The following is a 20,243-nucleotide window of genomic DNA, read 5'->3' on the forward strand; positions in this document are numbered from 1 at the left end:
TTGAATTTGTTCTAATATTTATGAGATTTCCATGGTTTGTTTTATTAAGCCTGATATTTAATCTGTGTGATTTTAGCCGTGGGCAGGACACTGTCTCTATGGGGTAGTGGGTGGGTAGCAGTACAGAAGCTGCAGAGGGGTGGGTTAAACTACAACTCTGCTTCCTGGTCTGGACCCTGGGTAGTCATGGAGGACTAATAAAACTGGCCATATTCCTAGAAAGAAGAGCTGCCCCATCGAAAGAGGGATGGATGCCGTCTCTCTGCATCAGACCAGGTTTTCCCCAAAGAGTTTTCCAATTATCAATGTAGCCCACGTTGTTTTCAGGACACCACCTAGACAACCAGCGGTTGAAGGACAGCATGCGGCTAAACATGTCGTCACTGGTCCGATCGGGTAGGGGGCTAGAGAAAATTACGGAGTCCGACATTGTTTTGGCAAACTTACACACCGAAGCAACATTAATTTTAGTGACCTCCGATTGGTGTAACCGGGTGTCGTTACTGCCAGCATGAATAACAATCTTACTGTATTTACGCTTTTCCTTAGCCAGCAGTTTCAAATAAGATTTAATGTCGCCCGCTCTGGCCCCAGGTAAACATTTAACTATGGTTGCTGGAGTCTCTAATGCTCTAATGCTATATATATATATATATATATATATATATATATATATATATATATATATATACAACAACATATATATATATATATATATATATATATATATATATATATATATATATATATATAGGAGAGGATATATATATATATATGAGAAAAAAGAACTATGAACTAGTTCGTTTTGGGAACAGTGAACAGTGAACTTAGTTCAACATTTTTTTAAACAATGAACTAAGAAGTGAATTAGTTCATTTTAAAATGTATGAACTGAACTTTGAACTGGTTCGTTTTTCAAACGAACTTTCCCAACACTGCTTTTCAGTGTGAGATAGTCTGCAGACACCCACAGAAGAACCACATCAACTGCAAAGAACAGAGCTGAGACACTGAGGTTCCCAAGTTAGGATTCATGCACGGCAAAACTAGAGAACACTGGGAGTTTAAAAAAATCTACAAGCAGAAATTATGGAGATCTTCTTTCCATATGTCGCTTGAAAAAACAATAAAAACAAACGAGTGTTTCAAACCGAACCCATTCTGTTAAAATAGGGTTAATAAAACTGAAAACGATGCAGAACTGATCAGTTATAGCCACCGTGAGTTGGCTGGTCACTCTTGAGATGAGACGCAGATAAACCAGGCGTCCACGCTCAGCAGGGACACCAAATGGGAACAAAACCTACGATTTCACACCCGCTTTTTTTCACAGGATAAGTATTTGTGAGCACCTGGATCCATGTCAAGATTCCAGGCTCCTGGGACAGCCTCCTGGTGGCGTCCACGGGGAAGAGGAGCATCTGGTGCCGCGGCTGTCCATTCAGCTCTGCCACGCCTGTCCTCACTCACTCACACACACACACACACACACACACGCACACACACACACACACACACACACACACACATCAATACAGAGTCCCTGAAGCTGGCACATGTGCAGAATAAACAACATGGTCCTCTGAGGGACTGACAAAGAACCAAGTCATAGGAGACTGTTTGAGCGAACTAGATTCTATTTGCTTTTGTACAATTCAGTTCTGACAAAATAAGTGAATGCTTAGTGGAAAAACTCACAAAAAGTTGCTGTTTTCAGCTCTCATGGTCCAATAAGTCATGAAACTTTTAGGAATCCCAACATCTGACAGTTTCACAGCTTCTGAGAGCATCCCTAAATGATGAACTTTACAAGTATGTAAATTTATTTAAATTGTTGATGCTTTCCTGGCGAGCCGCTGAGCCTTTTCTTTAACGGGAAATGACACCTGAAGGTGTTTGCTCCTATTATTGCTGGCAGAGCTCCTGTAGGCCGGGCAGAGCCAATCGATCAGTCCTAATTGAACCAAGCAGAGGCTGAAATATTTGCTGTTGGAGCAATTTTCTGCTTAAAAATCCTGGAAGGTGTTGAGTTGGTGAGCCGAGAGGATGCTGTGGTCTGTTACCTGTAAGATGCAGCACCTGGACAAGCAAAAACCTTCATTATACACATGGTCTTTCAATTACAGCTTCAGTATCGGCAAGAATCAGAAACAGTCCACTGTGCAGGATAGACATGGAGTTACTGAAACACCACAGAACACTGGGAACTGTGAGTTTTCACTTTATTGTGGAAAAAATTACAATTGGAGATGACGTTTAAGACCTTATAGGTGTTGGAAATTGAATTAGAATTAGAAATATTCTGTAAAATCATTGAATTTTAAAATTAAAACTGAAAAATTATCAAAAGTCTTTAAGCCAATAGCTGAAACTTATTTTTAACACTTTGCTTTTATTTTTGTTTGTGTTGCACTGCCCCCTGCTGGTAGGTTGGGTTCCATGAATCAGCTTTAGGTGATGACAAACTCTGATCCAGCAAGAAGTTGAATCAGCACAAACACAATGATTAAATAATCATTATAGAGACAGATTCAGCCACACAGCTAGACAGAAAAAACAAACCTTATCATCGGACTCTGAGCTTTTTCACAGTTTCTTTGGACTATAATGTTTTCTATGGCAGTCTGAGCTTTGTGGAGACCTGCAGGGATTTCAAGTCAGATACATGGTTTTCTGGTGGTTCAAAGACACGAGGGGGGGAGAGGGAGGGATTTTGCATGACTGACTTGTCCGAGACGTATTATTTATGAATAAATCCTTTGTGGAACCTTTGAAAGTGAATTACAGTTCTGGACTATGTTTTTATTTTATAATCTGCCTCTATAAATTATTGTATTTGTATTTTAAGAAATTCTCTTTCAGCGTCCTACTTAAATATTTATTCATGGCTGTCTCCTTCAGTCTCAGCGCTTCATTCTCAGAGGTTTCCTCCTCATCATTCTCTTCTTCCACAATCTTTGTTCAGCTCTGTTATTACTTAATCAATTCCTATATTCCCCTTCATCTTTTTTTAGTAAGTAGCATTTTTTATATTTAAAATGAAAAACGTGGCATTCTCACCAGGGCTTTATGTTAGAATCTTACTTTTAAAGTGTGCAAACATATTTGAATATTTAAGTTTTTTGGCATTTAATTGATCCCATCATAATATTTTTTCAGCTTTTTGCTTTTCATAATAATATTGATTTAACAGACAGGCGGGTCTGCAACCTCTGGAGCCACATGTGTCTCTATAGTTCCCTCTGCAGTGGCTTTTCAGCATTTCATTAATTACTTAGTCTGATTTTAGCTGTTGTCTGTCTGTGATTCTGTGCACCAATAATTATTAATCCATCCTCCAGCCTGGGAGTGTGATGTTTTTCCTGAAATCTGCACAAAACTGGAACTTTAATGAGCAAAATAAAGAGCAGTTTATTACCACACAATGAGTAATAAGAGACACTGTGAAAAGACACTCCACTAAAAATAGGGTAAAATATTTGGATACATTATAGAACTATAAAAAAAGGACTTTTTAATGATTGACTCGACAAAAACGTAAAATGATGGTTCGTGTGCTTTCCTGAGCCGCCCTGCATAATCAGAATTTAAACCACTGGGAACAGACTTTCTGTTTCCGGCATGATCTCTAAGTTTTCTATATTTTATGATTCTTGATAGCTGCTTTTTACAGAGTAGTCCAGTAGGGGGTGATGCTGGCAAATCAGAACTGAAAGGAAACTAAAATTAATTGTGGTTTCATCTCATTCCATATCTTGTCCACTTCTGAAAGTTATTATCACAATCTAATATATATATATATATATATATATATATATATATATATATATAGACAGCAGTAGCTCAGGAGGTAGAGCGGGTTGCCTCATGATCCATCATTCCACCTCCCACCAAGGGTATTCTGCTGTTGAGTCCTTGGGCAAGACACTTCACCCAACTTGCCTGTGTTGGTGGTGGTCAGAAGGGCCGACGGCACCAAATGGAAGCCTCGCCTCTGTCAGACTGCCTGAGGGTGGCTGTGGCTACGTAGTAGCTTACTATCACTGGCAGTGTGTGAATGTGAGAGTGCATGAAAGCGTTTCTGAGTGTCCTAAAAGGCGCCATATAAGTTTGATGTATTATTATTATTACTACTATTACTATTATTATTATTATTATCATTACTATTATATCTATCCCTGCTTTTTTGAACAGCAGCTTGTAATTTTAGATTTTTGTGCTACATTAAATTTTAACTTTAAAAATGTCTTCATTCATTGCTTCCCCCCCCCCCCCCCCCCCACACACACACACACACATATATTGCCTTTTTAGGAAGTATCTCAGTTCTTCTTGAACCTTACTGTCATTTTCCATGACGCATCTGTTATCACTTCATTTCATGACTCAAATTTTTGTTCTACTAGCATAAAAACACCTTTTTGTATTGAAATAAAATGTATTTTCTCATGAACACCTTGAAAACGACAGGATTTCCCTCCCACTTGTGTTTAAACTGCATCCAAGCGGTGAACCAAGCACACTGCCACATCTGAACAAGCGGATCGTGCTCTGCATCTTCCAGCTGCAACTTGGACTAACATGCTAAAACCACAGCACTTCCTGTGTCAAAAGATATTTTTACTGCAACCAAATGAGTAAGTAGAGCAAATGTCATGCAGAAGGAGCTTCACCAAACAGCTGCACCTTTCTTTTGTCTTCCAGATCAGCACATCAGAAAGTTTGGTTGAAGTGTCAAATTCAATAGTTTGCTAAGTTAAACTAACATTGGTGCCACAGCACTGCTCAGCCTGATCATCAGTAGATGCTGTTGCATATTTGCAGAGGTGACACACGCCACAGGCAGGAACAGAACAAATTCCACCTTCAAGTCTAAGTTTGATTTAAGCAGAGCAGAAGTGTTTCAACTTGTCTTTTCTTGAGGCACCAAGTCTATCACTTTCAAAAATACCTCTAAGAGCTCAAAAATGTGAATACTTCAGTACTGTGTGCATCACGAGATCCCTGAAGATTTCAGGTTTCTCTATACCCTGGTTTCACACTGTAAATTATAGAAATATCAGCCAAATCACATTAAATATTTTATAGTGCTTTTATTGTAAGGTTATTAATATGCTGCTTTGTGTCACATGACTGTTTTTGCAGGAATGCTGCCTGATAATGGTTGAAGTATGAAGAATAGAATCTCTCTCCGTCTGAGCCTGAGATCCGAGGACTCATGGTCTCCAAGCTCACCTTTTCAGGCTGGATTATGTGAAGCCTTGTGGATCAGATGTAGTTTATTTTCCTGGTTTGTGTTTCTGTCTGTTGTTTTAATCATAAAGCAAGGTTGATTAATATCCCGAAAGGTGATCAACATTACTTACCTTTTCGGGAGGGGGGGTCATGTTTTTTTAAGTAAAAAAGAAAAAGAATGAACTCACAAAATAAAATCTAATAGAAAAAAAAGAGAATTCTAACTTTAAGGATAAGGGCCGTGATATTTGCTGTTTAATGCCAATGTGTGTTAAAAAATGGCTGCCATGCATTACTTGCATTGATTCAAAGTGTCTAATGCAAGTCTCCCAAAATTAATGCCACACAAACGCTGGAATATACGAGTAACCGGTAGGTGAAGTTGACAAAACGAGCGAGACACTCACCATGATGACTCTCTCTGTTTTAGAGGTCTTTCACTCCTACAGTGCATCCGGAAAGTATTCATAGCGCTTCACTTATTCCACTTATTTGTTTAAGTCACAGTCTCATTCCAAAATGAATTAAATTCGTTTTGCCCAGAAAATTATAACACACAACACCCTATGATGAAAATATGAAAAAATGTCCTTGAAAAAGTTTATTAATAAATATAATATTAATAAATTTAATAAAAAAAACTTGAGAAATCACATGAACATAAATATTCACAGCCTTTACTCAGTACTTTGTTGATGCACCTTTGGCAGCAATTGCAGCCTTTGAATATGGTGCCACAAGCTTGCCACATCTATCTTTGGGCAGTTTTGCCCATTCCTCTTTGTAGTACCTCTCGAGCTCCATCAGGTTGGATTGGCCATTTTCAGATCTCTCCAGAGATTTTCAATGGGGTTCAGGTCTGGGCGCTGGCTGGGCCACTCAAGGACATTCACCGAGTTGTTCTGTAGCCACTCCTTCGATATTTTGGCTGTGTGCTAGGGTCATTGTCCTGCTGGAAGGTGAACTGTCACCCCAGTCTGAGGTCAAGAGTGCTTTGGAACAGGTTTTCATCCAGGATGTCTCTGTACATTGCTGCAGTCATCTTTCTCTCTATCCTGAGAAGTCTTCCAGTTCCTGTCGCTGAAAAACATCCCCACAGCATGATGCTGCCACCACCATACTTCACTGTAGGTATGGTATTGTCCTGGTGATGAGCGGTGCCTGATTTTCTCTGAACGTAACACCTGGCATTCACTCCAAAGAGTTAAATTTTTGTCTCATCACACTAGAGGATTTTGTTCCTCGTGGTCTTAGAGTTCCTAAGGTGCCCTTTAGCAAACTTCAGGCAAGCTTACCATGTGCCTTTTACTAAGGAGAGGCTTCTGTCTGGCCACTCTACCGTACAAGCCTGATCGGTGGATTGCTGCAGAGATGGTTGTCCTTCTGGAAGGTTCTCTCTCCACAGAGGACCGCTGGAGCTCTGACAAAGTGACCATCGGTTTATTGGTCACCTCCCTGACCAAGGCCCTTCTTCCCCATTCACTCACCTTAGAAGGCCGGCCAGCTCTAGGAAGAGTCGTTAGCCCCATTCCCACCTGTACCGGGTCGGCCCGGGCCGGGTAGCGTAGGTTGTTTACATATCTGGGTGGCCTGGAATTTTCCCGGGCCAACCAAGGCTCATTCTCGGCCCTCTTCCCGAGGGGTACTGCTTCAGGCCGACCAGGGCCAACACGCCCACTGCTGACAGCAAATTCACACCTTCCATTAGAGCAAGCCTCTGATTGGTGGGTAGAATCAGCCCACATGGGCTTAAGGCAAGGATGTGTGGAATCAACCGGGCCAGGCTGGGGCCGACTGGGGCTACCCGGCCCGGGCCGACCCGGTACAGATGGGAATGGCCCATTGGTGGTTCCAAACTTCTTCCACTTACAAATGATGGAGGCCACTGTGCTCATAGGAACCTTTAAAGCAGCAGAAAGTTTTTCTGTAACCTTCCCCAGCCATGTGCTTCAAGGTAATCCTGTCTCAGAGGTCTACACTCAATTCCTTTGTCTTCTTGCTTGGTTTGTGCTTTGACATGCACTGTCAACCCAGGGGCCTTATATAGACATGCGTGTGCCTTTCCAAATCGTGTCCAATCAACTTAATTTGCCACAGGTGGACCCCAATTAATCTGCTGAAACACCTCAAGGATGATGAGTGGAAACAGAATGCACCTCAGCTCAATTCTACTACTTTTGTGGGGTACAGAGCACCATTGCAATTGTCTCCAGCCCAGGGGTCCCCAATCCTGGTCCTGAAGGGCCGGTATCCAGCAGGTTTTGTGATTTTTCTGCTCCAACAGACTTGATTCAGTGGTTGAAACACCTGTGCAGCAGCTCATCAGGCTCTGCAGAAGCCTGTTACTTAGCTGCTGATTGAAATCAGGTTTGTTGAAACAGAGTTCAAACTCTCCGACTCACACTCCAGCACAGTAGGTGGCGGAAATGCGCCTAGCAGTTAGATGCCACCCGCCATTAAACTCGAAGAAGAAGAAGAAGAAGAAGAAGAAGAAGAAGAGTTCAAACTAAAGACATGCAGGATACCAGCCCTCCAGGACCAGGATTGGGGACCCCTGCTCTAATCCAACTGAATTTTATTTTATTTTATTTTATTTTGCAGTTCTTGTTGCAAGGAGAATGCTGGTGCCAACAGAACCATCGAGCAGAGATGTTGTGTATTTTTTTTCCTTTTATCTTTATCAAATATATTCAGGCCATACTTAAATTTTGCAGTTAAAGACTGCCTACCAGCAACTTAGAACTATCAATGGTCAGGTCAGGTCATGTTTCTCCCCTCTGTTCCTTTTCAGTGAGGACATCGCTGCCAACAGAAGCTCTAAACAGAAAAGGTGCACATTTTTTTTCTGCTGTGACTAAAATCAACTTTTCTGTATTTTTGCCTTTTAACAACTTTGCTGAACTACTATTAAATTTTGTTTTGTCAACGCATAGACTTAAATACCACACAAAGTTGTATTAGGTGTTAAATGGTTTGGTTTCTTTTGTTTATTTATTTATTTATTTATTTGAGAACTTGTAATTTTCTCATTTCAGATCAAGTATCTGGCAACTCTTTTGACATTTCAATGAAGGTTCCCAGAAATACAGATGAGATTTGGTTACTATCTTAAAGGGCCCACTGATACGTTTAATTTGTTAAAATTTAAAGATTTGCATTGTAATATATGATGCTCTTTGTATACGGTATCAACAAGTTACTAAAAATGAATGTAATGGAGGAGGGCATTAACACAATCTACTCCAGCTGCTCCAGGTTTTGGCATCTCAGCAATCGGAGATGCAGATGCAAGATAATCTGTGTCACAAACTTGGAGATGTTTAATGTCCTCAAAACCAACCTGTAAAGCATACTCTCAGCAAGCGGAATGCGTCAGCTTTGAGGAAGTTTGCAGCCGCAAATGAAACAGCAAGGTAAAAAGAAACCTTTTCTGTGTTTTAAAAAAAGAACCAGCAATGCAGTTAGAAGAGCAACGCAGCAAGAACATACCAAAGATATGGCAGTAGCTCTTCTCTATTGTGTAAAAGCAGCTCACGGGCCAAAAAGGGTTGGAGATAGGCTCTCACCATGGCCATTTCTTTACTGCTGATTTTGTGTCTTCGTCTCTCTGGGACCATTCTCGGTGGATTGCCAAAAGGCAAAAAGCTGTTGAACCACCAACCTTCTTGCTGGGAAGAAGCAGTGCTAAAAGCTGTGCCTCCATGTAGCCTAACGGTTGGAGTCAACTCCATTCAAGATGGCTGCCACAATTTATTGTGAGGTCTTTATCTCTCAGGTGAACTGACTGTTAGCTGTTGCTGAAGTCAATCCTCCTCGTTACTTAAGATGCCGAGGGCACTTAGGTGGGAGTGGAGTGAGGATAAGAAGGGTCAGTCATTGTCGAGGCCAGACCTGAACTCCAATAACCTCTCTGTAATCTCACGTGTTCTCTACACATTCAGGGCTGCATGGAAGAGGCTCGTTTATCCCCCCCAGACTCTTTTAAACTCTGATCACTGAGCTGAGACTTCTCTTTCATCTCCTTAGTGCAAAATCACATCCTGTTGATGTTTTGGGAGTCTAAACGTGACAAGACATCATTAACAATATTTTATGTATTAAGAAATAATTTAATCAGCAATCTGCACCGAAGTGACTAATTTAGTAGTTTTTGGTTTAGCTTTTTTATGAGGGGGCAAACAACCAAAGATAACCTGTATCCTCTGTCTCCTCCTTAAATACACCCCCTAGAGTTGGTTAGACCACACCTTTTTCTGGGATAACCAATCAATTTTAGCTTTCAGACCCTTCCTTCCAGGACAGAAACCTGGAGAATCCCAGTCAGGTTAAACCATTTGAAAGCACTGGTTTCTTTCCATGTGGTGTGGCCGGTGGAGGAAACATGCCCAACATCTCAGGTGAGCAAGATCGTTTAATGTACTTCAGCCACGTTCTACAATAAAACGGGATCAAAATTATTTGGCTTGTATTTACATTTTGTTAAATTTCCCTTGTTTTGGTGTCTTTTTTTTCTGAAACGATGCACAAAATTACAATGTTTAACAGCTTTACTGAGTGATTTGAATCAACAGGGTGAGGTTCTTGTTCAAAACATTCAAATCTTGCATTTGATAAACAGTGTTGTTTCATACCTAAACTTTAGTAGTGAAAAGGTTCATGCAACAAATTAAGTAAGAAGAAAAACTTTATATTTTTATTGTGATAGTTTTCCATTATCCACAGACTTCCAGCTGAATGGAAGCACGCCCCCGTCCCCATCTGCAGCTCACTCGTTCCAGCATGGCTCCATCAGGATAACTCTGGAAAACTCCGAGCTCTGGAAGTCTTTTCACAAAATTGGAACAGAAATGATCATAACAAAGCATGGAAGGTATTGCTGTCAAAAGTGGTTCCAAAAGTCAAATTTTAATGAATTGTTCTGGTTTTGTTGAGGTGACACAAACAATATTTACTCATTGCATAATTTCTGATTTTGTGAATTTGTTCCAGGAGAATGTTCCCACACTGCAGCATCAGACTATCTGGGCTCCAGCCGTCTGTGAGTTATGTCATCATGGTGGACGTCATTCCTGTGGACAGCTTCAAATACAAGGTATGAGGAGATGCTTTAATGGTGATTTCTAACAAACCTGCAGAATGTAAAAGACATGGGCCTGCAGTCAGACCGGGTCTGCCCTAGTCTGGCTCAAGCCGTTCGCTGCTGCATATCAAAGCCTTTCACTGCTTCCTGTTAGTGCACTCCCAGCTGGAAACCCAATCAATTAGCATCCTTCCTCATTTGCAGTCAATGAGCAAGGAGCAAGTCCACAGATCCAGCATCACTTTCTGTGGCCTGTTTGGTTCTTATAACGGTTTGTAACACTCACTTTGAAATAATGGAAAATAAAGTAAAGCACCTCTGGAGAAATAAGTGGAATATTATTTGAAAAGATGTTTTCCTTTAACGAAACTGATCAATGCAAGAAAAAGATTCATGCATTCAGTTAGTCTTGTAGTGTTGAAGAAGAAAAGGATCCTGGTGTTGTTGGTGGATTCTGATTAATCAAGGATTTCCTGAGGTCTCACACATGTTAACGCTGCACCCATTCCTCCCCCCTCTGTTCTTCTGTAGTGGAAGAAGAAGCAGTGGGAGGTTGCAGGAAACTCAGAGCCCCAGCCCCCGTGTCGGACATACATACACCCCGACTCCCCCGCTGTTGGGAGCCACTGGATGAGGCAGTCTTTGATTTTCCAAAAGATGAAGCTCACAAACAACACGCTGGATCAGCATGGCCACGTAAAACATCTCTCTAGTTAGACCATGTTTTGTTTTAATGCTCTGCTAAAGTTTGTTCTGTTTGCTCATCAGATCATCCTTCACTCCATGCATCGCTACCTGCCACGGTTTCATGTGATTCTTGCAGACAGTCCATACACCGTACGCTGGAGCCCTTTTCAGACCTTCACCTTCCCAGAAACGGTTTTCACTGCAGTCACTGCTTACCAGAACCCAAAGGTACTAGCTCTAAAGAAAACAAACTCGCACTGATAACGTGGTTATGTTCAGAACTTTAAATCAACTGTGATGTTTCTGATTTCTTCTCCTGTCTTTAGATTACCAAGCTAAAGATTGATCATAATCCATTTGCTAAGGGATTTAGAAGGGGAGGCCCCCGTTCCCAACATGAAAGGTAGGAAGGTCCAGGTCAAATGTTTTGTCCGTAATACTGTTCCCATTCATTTGGTAATATCTATAACACATGCTGAATATATTAAAACTGATGCATGGGACTTCCTGTGGAGGATCCCAGCATAGGGAGATGGTTTGTCTTGTTAATTGTGCAATAGCCAATTTCTAAGATTATTGTAAACAATTGTTGATGTTTATGGTCTCTGATGTTTGTTTAAAAAGTTGCACACAACTAGATCCATAAACCACAGCTGTTATTAAAGTGGGCTTTCTTTTGTTATTTCTATAAATATGGTGTGCATGTTGATGGCTTGGTAAAAAAATCGTCCATTGAAAAGGAGAGTTGGGGTTAGGCAATGGCTGACCCAGATGGCCACCACTGCACATGTGCCTTGAGCAGAAAGGCAAGATGGAAAAAAATTTTCATAAAATAAACAATAACGTTGGTTACTGAATTAATTGTTTGTCGACGTCATTGTGACAAACAATTGTGAGAAACTGACTGATTGTGACAACAGCTACTTGTTAATAGTCATGATATGCGAACATCTCATCTGATTGGCTAACAGCAACGGGACTCTTCCACTGCCTCCATTCGCTCTTCTTTCTTGAATTAAAATTGCAACAAAGATATTTTTATCCCCACAAAAAACTCAAGCCTGAACATGTTCTGCCATGTTGCTAACAGTTAGCTTCTTTTAGCCAAACACTCTGCTCTCTCCTGAAGGCTAATCAACAGACTTCTGCGTTCATGAGATGAAAAGGGGCGAGTCCGCACACATCTGTGTGGCTTTTTCAAACCCGAATGTTCCTGTTTATTTTCTATTGGAGACTAATGCGTATTAGTATGAGTATTTACTACTTTTTTTTAGGTCTGTTTTGATTGCTTGTACATATTGTAGATGAGAACTCTTGTTGTAAATGAGAATGAGTTCTCAATCGACTCACCTGGTTAAACAAAGGTTGAGTTAAATAAATAATTAGAGCCTGAAGACTATTTTCACATTTTTCACATTCAGCCTGCATTTGAAAATCAGAGCGGCTGATGGTAATTTCAAAAGGAACAAGTATTAAATGTTTCTCTGTGAATCTCACCTCTAAAAGCGCCGGCTACATTGATGAGTCGCTTTTTCGGCCGTGTTCATTAACTCATTTGAAAACGGTGTGAATTCAGCGCTATGCAGTGTTCTGACCTGCTTCAGCAATGTGTCCAATGATTAAAACACACTGCAAATGGAAAAAAAAACTACGCTTTCGCTGATTATTTGACATTGTGTTCATAATTAAGCTGAGAATTTTGTCTCGAATGAAAATGAAGAAAAGTGAATCTGCCTCGGAGATTTTAATCAATTGTGGTCATGACATTTTTGCTGTTTGGTCTCCTTGAATCTCCCCGTGTTCCTGAAGAAAGTAGTTCTGTCCTCTCGCCGAGCAAAGCATCGCTGCTATAGTGTTAAAGCTGTTATTAACCCTTTGATGCATGAATTATGAAATCTTCAACCATGATTTTTCACAATTTTTTTCATTCGTCTTTAGGTGTGAATGAAACTTCAACAAATATTTTTTGTAAAATTTTATAATTTACTAAATGTCCGCCTCAGTGGACATCGTGCATTCTGAACATGAAACATGTTGGCTTGGCTTACTGAAGTCCAAATGGAGGGGCTCAATTGCAATAAAGTCTTCAACAGTTGTGCTTAGTAGCAAAAACAAATAAATAACAATTTTGAGTACCTGTCCACTGTAGTGACCATCATGCATCAAAGGGTTGAACCCAAAGTAGGTCAACAATAGCAACAACAGGGGTGTCACCATACTGATCAAAGAATATTGCCTTGATCGGGGACCCCAGGTTTGGTCATCTGCATTAAAATAAGTTTTTCAAAAGATATTTAAACCATTACTTCTGGAAGAACAGTAAATGTGGATGTAAATACGTTTACAGTACAGTGAATTGACAATAAGTGTTATGGATTTTCTGTTTTGTTTTTTATGTGCGATATCACATTCAGATGGGCATTAATGACACGTTTGACTTATTTAGGCCTTCAAGCAAAACTCCTGTTAAAAGACTGACAAAAGTCAGGAAAACTTTGTGCAGCAGCTCTCCAGGTATTCATAAATAAATCTTGTTCAATTCATACAGAAAAGAGGAATATTGCAGCAGAAGTTCTCTGAATTGAGGATTGTATTTCTCCATCAGACCTGCAGAGGATGCCCTCCACCTCTCAGGCAGAGGCGAAGCAGACCTCTGTACCACAGACACTGAAAGGGGGTCACCATGCAGCATGGGTCCAGGAGCTGGACTCATCTGAGAGTCTACACACCGAGCTCCTGGAGCTGCAGGAGTGTGACTTCAGCTGTGAGGAACAGATGGTTCCCTCATCAACGGCATGCCAACCAAACAGGTTTGAATATGATCGTGAATGATGAAATGTTTTACACATTTTAATTTGCTGCATGAGCTTTGACAGCGACGTGTCTCTCTTCCCAGATTCCCGTTACCTTCTGGCATTAAAGATCCAGCTGACCCCCTCTTCCATGCTCCGCCTCCCCCACTCGGCCAGCAGCAGGGCTACCACGGCAACGCAGCAGACTGGAGCCAGTACCCTCTTTTCTCTTACTCCTGCTGGTGACCTTTGACCCTGTGTACCCTCAACCATATGTCTGTGCCTTTAACATCCAAAGCATCAAAGCCATAAAGTGATGTTAAAACTTGCTGCTAAATGTCATTTGTTTATCATCAAACTGAATAAAGTTCCAAATGTTCATGTGGTGGATTATGTTTAGTCAATTTCATCCAGTAGACTTCCTGCTTGCTTGGAGATTGGGATGTTTGTTTCTTTTGCTTTTGTACTCATTAAATAAATCAAACTGAGATGCACAATTCTCTGTGTTAATGTGGAAATGGTGTGATTTTTTTTATATTTGACCAAAACTTAATTATACACCCAAAAAATGCTAAAATATTCAAAAAGCTTGATTATTCTGTGGTTACATTGTATCTGTATGATTTTCTAAAACTGTTTTTACCTTGAATCTTTGGAAATGAATATCAGAACTAACTCTGGTTTTGTTGCGGTTGGATTGAACCAAATACAGGATTAAGTCTAAAACATAATTGTTCTTTTCCACATGTTTTAGCACTATAAACTCATTTTTATGACTCGTTGATTAGAAAAGTGCTACTCAGAAGACATCTGTTACCAGTTATATCTTTATACAGTCATTAATTTGCCACCAATAATTCGTCCAATCACACATTTTATTCTTCAAATCTCCAAACATTTACCTTTAGAGCTTTTTTTTAGAACAATCCAGTTCTTTCGAAGAAATTAAAGTCAAACTTATTGTAGAAAGGTCTTTGAGTGGCCTCATTTCAGATAAATAATTAAAACTTTGTCCCGATTGATGAGCTAACTGCTTGGCCAAGTGGACTGGTGTTAAACAAATTTCATTTAAAAATAATTATTTGGAGCACTTCATTCAATTTTAGAAACCTTTGCAGTTCAGTCGGTGTTGTGTTAAAAGTAATTCAAAATTAATGACAGATTTCTTGGGTCATTTTGCAAATGTTATTGACTGCAAATGCAAATTAGGCAACCGTGTAAATGTTTATAACATGTTTGCTAAAATAACTATAAAATACATGAAACTTAAGTTGTTTCCAAGGAGACAGAAATCTACTGTCTTGGCCTTGTGGCGACAGTTAGCTTGTGATTCTGGCCACGTTTAAACTAAAGGTGTAGTAAGTGGTAAAGTCACGCCCATCTACTTCCAGACCATGGTTCCCCGTAAATGAGAAAAACAAATGCAAGTCAATGAGGCTATAAAAGTGATTTTCCGATTGTGACATGGATTTCACATATGGCCGCAAATTTCAAAGACACATTCTGATGCCAAGAAAGAGCTTATTATCAAACAGCAGCACACTTTTTTATAGGTTTTGTGTGAAAAGGCATGTTGGACTACAAATGCATCTCACCATATAGATGTCATCGAACTGGACACAGAGAAGAAAATGTCTGAGTTTAGAGTCCAGGACAACAGAAGCAACATGGGGAAAACCAGTACAAACAATCTGGTCATGTGGTAAGTAAGTGAGATTATGCGGTGATGTCATATGGGCAATGTCTGATTTGTAGTCATTCTATTAACACATTTTTGCACATTTTAACAAAGCCAAAAGTACGTAACAAGTATAGTAAAAACTCACAATTTATTTTCATTTAAACTGAAGTACAACATATTTGTGATTCAGGGCGTAAGGCAAAGCGGATTAGAAAATAGATTTTATAGCCCCATTCCCTTGCATTCATTTTTTCATTCTTCTGGGGACCCATGAGCCAACCAGAAAGGGAGGAGACTGATCTGATCTGGGCTGGGTAGCGTCGGGTCCGGGTCCCGCACCGGTAGGGTTTGTTCACACACACTTCTTAATAACATGGAAATCTCCGAGCATGTGGGCGGGGCAAAATGCACACAGAGAAGTCCGTGGTGTCTCCCTTAAATTAAACAACAGTGGCCATGGGTAGAGTTGTTTTTGGAGACTCTGCATCCAGACTGCTGTGGCTGTCCTGCAGGCAGCTCAAGCCTGGCAGCGCTGTGTGTGTGTGTGTGTGCGTGCGTGCGTGCGTGTGAGTGAGAGAGAGACAGCTTCAGTCAGAGAAGATGTTTACTCCTCAGTATCCAGAATGATAATGAATTGTGCATACGGGAAGCCAAGGCCAGATTAACCATATGGGCAACTGGGCAATTGCCCAGGGGTCCACGAACCCCAGGCCCAGGGCAGCAAGGGCAAGAGCAAAATACTATATCTGTAATTTCCCGCTTTATATTAAACTAGGGTGACCAGATGTCCTCTTTTCCCCGGACATGTCCGCTTTTCACTCTCTGTCCGGTGGTCCGGGGGGTGTTCTTGTATTGATGAAAATGTCCGGTTTTTCATCTAGGAGCAGGGATCGAATTATGGGGGAGCTGTATATCCTACACATCCAGGGGAGCTGGAAAAAAGTTTTCTACCTATATTACATCATTTATGGACTCTTTTGTCATTCATGGACTATTTTATCATTCATGGACTTTTGAGCAGAGAGCACAGAGAGCAGCAGAGGGATGATCGTTGGTGCGCAGCGCTCCAGGCTGCTGAGTCCAGCGCACGATCCATTCTCGTGGCGCAACCAAAAAACTATAATTAACATACGATCGTTCATGTCCGCTCATATTCTCTACTTTCTGTCTTATTTGTGCCTGAAGAGCTCTGCTACTGCGGAGCTCATCACCTGTGCTGTGGTGATTTCACCTCACTGACACAGCATCGAAATGCGCACTCAACTTTGTGGTCACTTTGATCTGCTGAAAAGTAACTGATGAGGTGAAAAAGTAAGAATCCAGGCAGCAGTTTTTCTGGAGAGTTTAGAGGAGATGCAGGAAGATGAGAGACAGACAGGACAGGAAAATAGTTAAATAAAAACAAGAAAACAAAACAAAGTGTTGAAAAGTAAAATGTAGGTAGATTTATCTCCACTACACATTTCTACCTGTATAAAACAATAAGTTATATACATGTAATATTTATACATTTGATACAATTCAGATCACCTTCAAAACTCAAGTCACACACCCAGGGCCGTTTCAAGGCATTTTGGGGGCCAAGGCAAAACAGTTGAGTGCAGCAGTTGAGAGTCAGTCTCATGCAGACTGACCAATGAAGACAGAGCCTCAAGTTAAGACCCTCTCCTCATTGGTCAGTCCCCACGAGGTGGGTCAAAGGTTACCCTGAGCGGGTTACGTGATGTCAGGCATTCAACTGTATATTACAGTAAAATATTCTGTATGTGACCATATTATGGTGATCCTTGGGTCATGATGATGGGGCCCTTGTATATTGTTGCCCAGGGCACAACGTGTTAATCTGGCCCTGCGGGAAGCCCCCACTCGCTGATTCTGTCTGCCAATCAGAGGCTCCCCCTAATGGTGGGCGTGAATTTGGGCCAGCCAATCAGTCAGCAGTTTGTAGTGTTGGACCAGTTCAGCTCAAAGCAGACCACCTTGGGATGAGGGCTGAAAGAAACGACTGGTTGCAAGCAAACAAAAGAAAAAAAGAACTGGCTGACCGGATGTGAACACGTCCTACCAGATCTGGGCGGAGTGGAGCCCTACCGTGGAAGGGCTACTAAACTCCCTGTTGATGATCACCATTGAGGACATTTTGTGAAAAAGAAAACACCCTTTTACAGATCAGGCTATGGTAGCTTTCAGTCGCTACATGCCGTAAACACTTGATTAAACATCCCCAGATGTTAAAAGTACGAGCACCAACAATGATGCGTAAGAAAGCAGAATAGCATTGGAGCAGCAAGATGTAGTCCAAGAGGATTGCGTCTGACCTGGTGAAGAGATGACAGACAGCTCGTGTTGAATTACCATCCTAGTCTGGCATGCCTCCCCAGCAGAAGGCAGGAAGGTCTGCTGCACTGTGAATGTTTTATGAGAGATAGAAACAAAATCTGGGACACACACAAAGCTTCAGGGAGCAGAGCTGCAATAGAATTTTCTAGAGCACATGCAGCGACATAGCTTCATACCACTGTGCAAAATGCTTACAAAGAGACATACACATCATGAAAAGTGACGACTGTTTCAGTCGCTATATTTCAGCAGTCATTATGATCAAATAAAATGTGTTTTTTATAGTTATGGTTATTCTAAACCAAGATCGTCCTGTCTCTCTTCACCTGTTGCTTTTAGGATCAGTTCTAGAGAACAGATGGGGTCCGTTTATGTGCTCGAGTTTAAATGGCAACACAAATGTGCTTCACATGACTCATAATGTAGTCAGGGCTTTTCCCAGATTTAACTCATTTCAGATGTGTGGGCAGTGGCGTGTCTAGATCTATTAAAATGGGGTGGCCCAGGTGAGGCACAACTTTGTGCATGGGTGGCACCAATGGTTATGCTTTTTTTTGTTTTACCCTCAAGCCTTTTGTAGACAATGAAAAGCCTATTTAAAGGGAAATTAGTGTGGTGGCACCTGGGGTGGCCAATTAGATTCCAAGGGTGGCATGTGCTACCCCAGGCCACTCCCTGGACACGCCCCTGTGTGTGGGTTATGTACTCACTTATCCATCGATTCTGTGATTATTTGAAAAAAATTACAATCATATAACATGTTGCTTCTGTGTAGAACTGCATTATCAGATTTGTGGAGGAAATGTCAAATAGTATTTAGATTATGATTTTATAAATCTGGTTGTCACATTTTAACTTCCTCGGTTTTTACAAAACTGATGCTTCTCTAAAAACTTTACTAAAAATCAGCCACCTTGATTTAAAGGAAGTTTAAGGTCATTCAACAGTTCTTCCATAAACACAAACTCTTGCAGCATTCTTCCTACAAGAGTGAGATGATTATTTATCCATTTTACACTTTAATTTCGGAGATCCCGTCTTTACATGCAGATATATTCTCCATTAATACTTTAAAGCCCTTTTTTAAACTGGGACACACTCTAAACCATCTGGCACCGAAGCTGGCCTAAAAGCAGCAATGCTAATGGACTGTAGAAAGGCCATCATCGACCTCAACACAAATCCATTTACATACACATTAACACACACAAGCTGCGCCTCGAGGACAAGTCAGACTCGGCTAAGTTTGATTCATTACGCTCATTTACACAGGAGCCATGACCAATCACCTGCTGCCCATAGGAATACATTGATTATCTTTGATGACAAGCGTGTATACTGAATGCATTAAACCCTATGGTTTACATACACTTAATTATAGTTACCAAAACATTAGAATTAAACTTTTTTTTCTCTTATCAGAAAAAAAGCAGTTTTAATTATACTTGAAGGACTTTTGTGGACCAGAATTAAGGTTCTGATTGTGAGCCATTAACAGTATTCCTGGAAAGCCCAATCAATAAGCTGCATGATAGTGCACATGCAGACGTTCTACTGTAGCCTAAGGCAGGGAGAGTGGAGGTTATGTCAATGGTAGGATCCCTTAGTCTTCCACACAGACAATCATTTGACTTCAAATTATTGACCTTTTCATAGGTACACTTGTTCATCTGCTTAAGACAACCATCTACAGTCAGCCAGCTCAATGCATTCAGGCATCTAGAGGTCATGAGCAAATTTTGTTAAAGAAACAGGGTCTACAGAGAGTGAACAGCAAATGGGAGCAGACTGGTTCTGTATGAGAGAAAGGCACCAGCAGCTCAAATAGGCACCAGTTCAAGATGAGGTCAACAGTACAGCACACGTTGAAGCAGCAGAAGACCACTACTCCTGTCAGCTTAGAAGAAAACGCAGGCAACGATTCACAAAGGTTCATCGAAACCCGACCACTGAACACTGGAAAAACATTTCCTGGTCTAATGAGTATCATTTCAGCTGCAACTTCAAGATGGTTGCTGCAGAATTTAGTTTAAAAAGCATGAATCCATCCTGCCTCATCAAAGCATAATGCTGCTGTCGGTGTAATGATGCAGCAAGGACCAGAATCTCTGCGTCTAGAATCTCTCCTTTAGTCTACATCGTGAGAAATTAGGGCAGTTCAGAAGACAAAGTGGGTCCAACTCCGTACTAGCGAGGTTTTTGTAACAAACTTCTAGAACCTACAGCACATCGCTAACATCTGTCCCGGACAAACAACTGAAACTCTGCCCTTGAAAAACTTGCCATTCTTCATCTCTGGGTCAGCTGATGTTCTTTTCTTAGCACTTCATTAAAATTCATTAATTGCTTCCTTTCTCCTGGGCCCAGGCACTCTAAACTGGAACTGTCAAAAATGAGAGCAAATACAACCATCCTGCACTCCAGAAAC

At 41.0% G+C, this 20,243-nt stretch overlaps 1 protein-coding gene across 3 annotated transcripts; it reads left to right on the forward strand.

Moving 5' to 3' along the window:
• Nucleotides 1-7,738: 7,738 nt before the first annotated feature.
• LOC107397047 (T-box-containing protein TBX6L) lies at nt 7,739-14,291 on the forward strand. 3 transcript variants are annotated; one of them, XM_070552749.1, is made up of 11 exons: nt 7,739-7,886; nt 8,027-8,065; nt 8,482-8,648; nt 9,958-10,105; nt 10,225-10,327; nt 10,847-11,011; nt 11,084-11,230; nt 11,329-11,405; nt 13,449-13,516; nt 13,608-13,812; nt 13,899-14,291. In XM_070552749.1, exons 3-11 carry the CDS (start codon nt 8,636-8,638, stop codon nt 14,038-14,040), a joined length of 1,068 nt encoding a protein of 355 aa, XP_070408850.1. In that variant the 5' UTR covers nt 7,739-7,886; nt 8,027-8,065; nt 8,482-8,635; the 3' UTR covers nt 14,041-14,291. The 3 variants fall into 3 exon arrangements, with proteins under 3 accessions (XP_070408850.1, XP_054600860.2, XP_070408849.1); XM_054744885.2 differs by having other exon boundaries at nt 7,739-8,648; XM_070552748.1 differs by lacking the exons at nt 7,739-7,886; nt 8,027-8,065; nt 8,482-8,648 and adding an exon at nt 8,677-9,632.
• The last annotated feature ends 5,952 nt before the right edge of the window (nt 14,292-20,243 follow it).

This window comes from Nothobranchius furzeri, chromosome 6 (genome assembly GCF_043380555.1).
Source record: "Nothobranchius furzeri strain GRZ-AD chromosome 6, NfurGRZ-RIMD1, whole genome shotgun sequence".
In the NCBI taxonomy this organism is placed as follows: Eukaryota; Metazoa; Chordata; class Actinopteri; order Cyprinodontiformes; family Nothobranchiidae; genus Nothobranchius; species Nothobranchius furzeri.

What these genes read in the sequence shown, in the direction of transcription:
- LOC107397047 (XM_070552748.1), top strand. An exon ending in CCCCGTTCCCAACATGAAAG is followed by an intron (nt 11,406 to 13,448) that starts GTAGGAAGGTCC and finishes TGACTTATTTAG; the next exon opens with GCCTTCAAGCAAAACTCCTG. An exon ending in ACGGCATGCCAACCAAACAG is followed by an intron (nt 13,813 to 13,898) that starts GTTTGAATATGA and finishes CTCTCTTCCCAG; the next exon opens with ATTCCCGTTACCTTCTGGCA.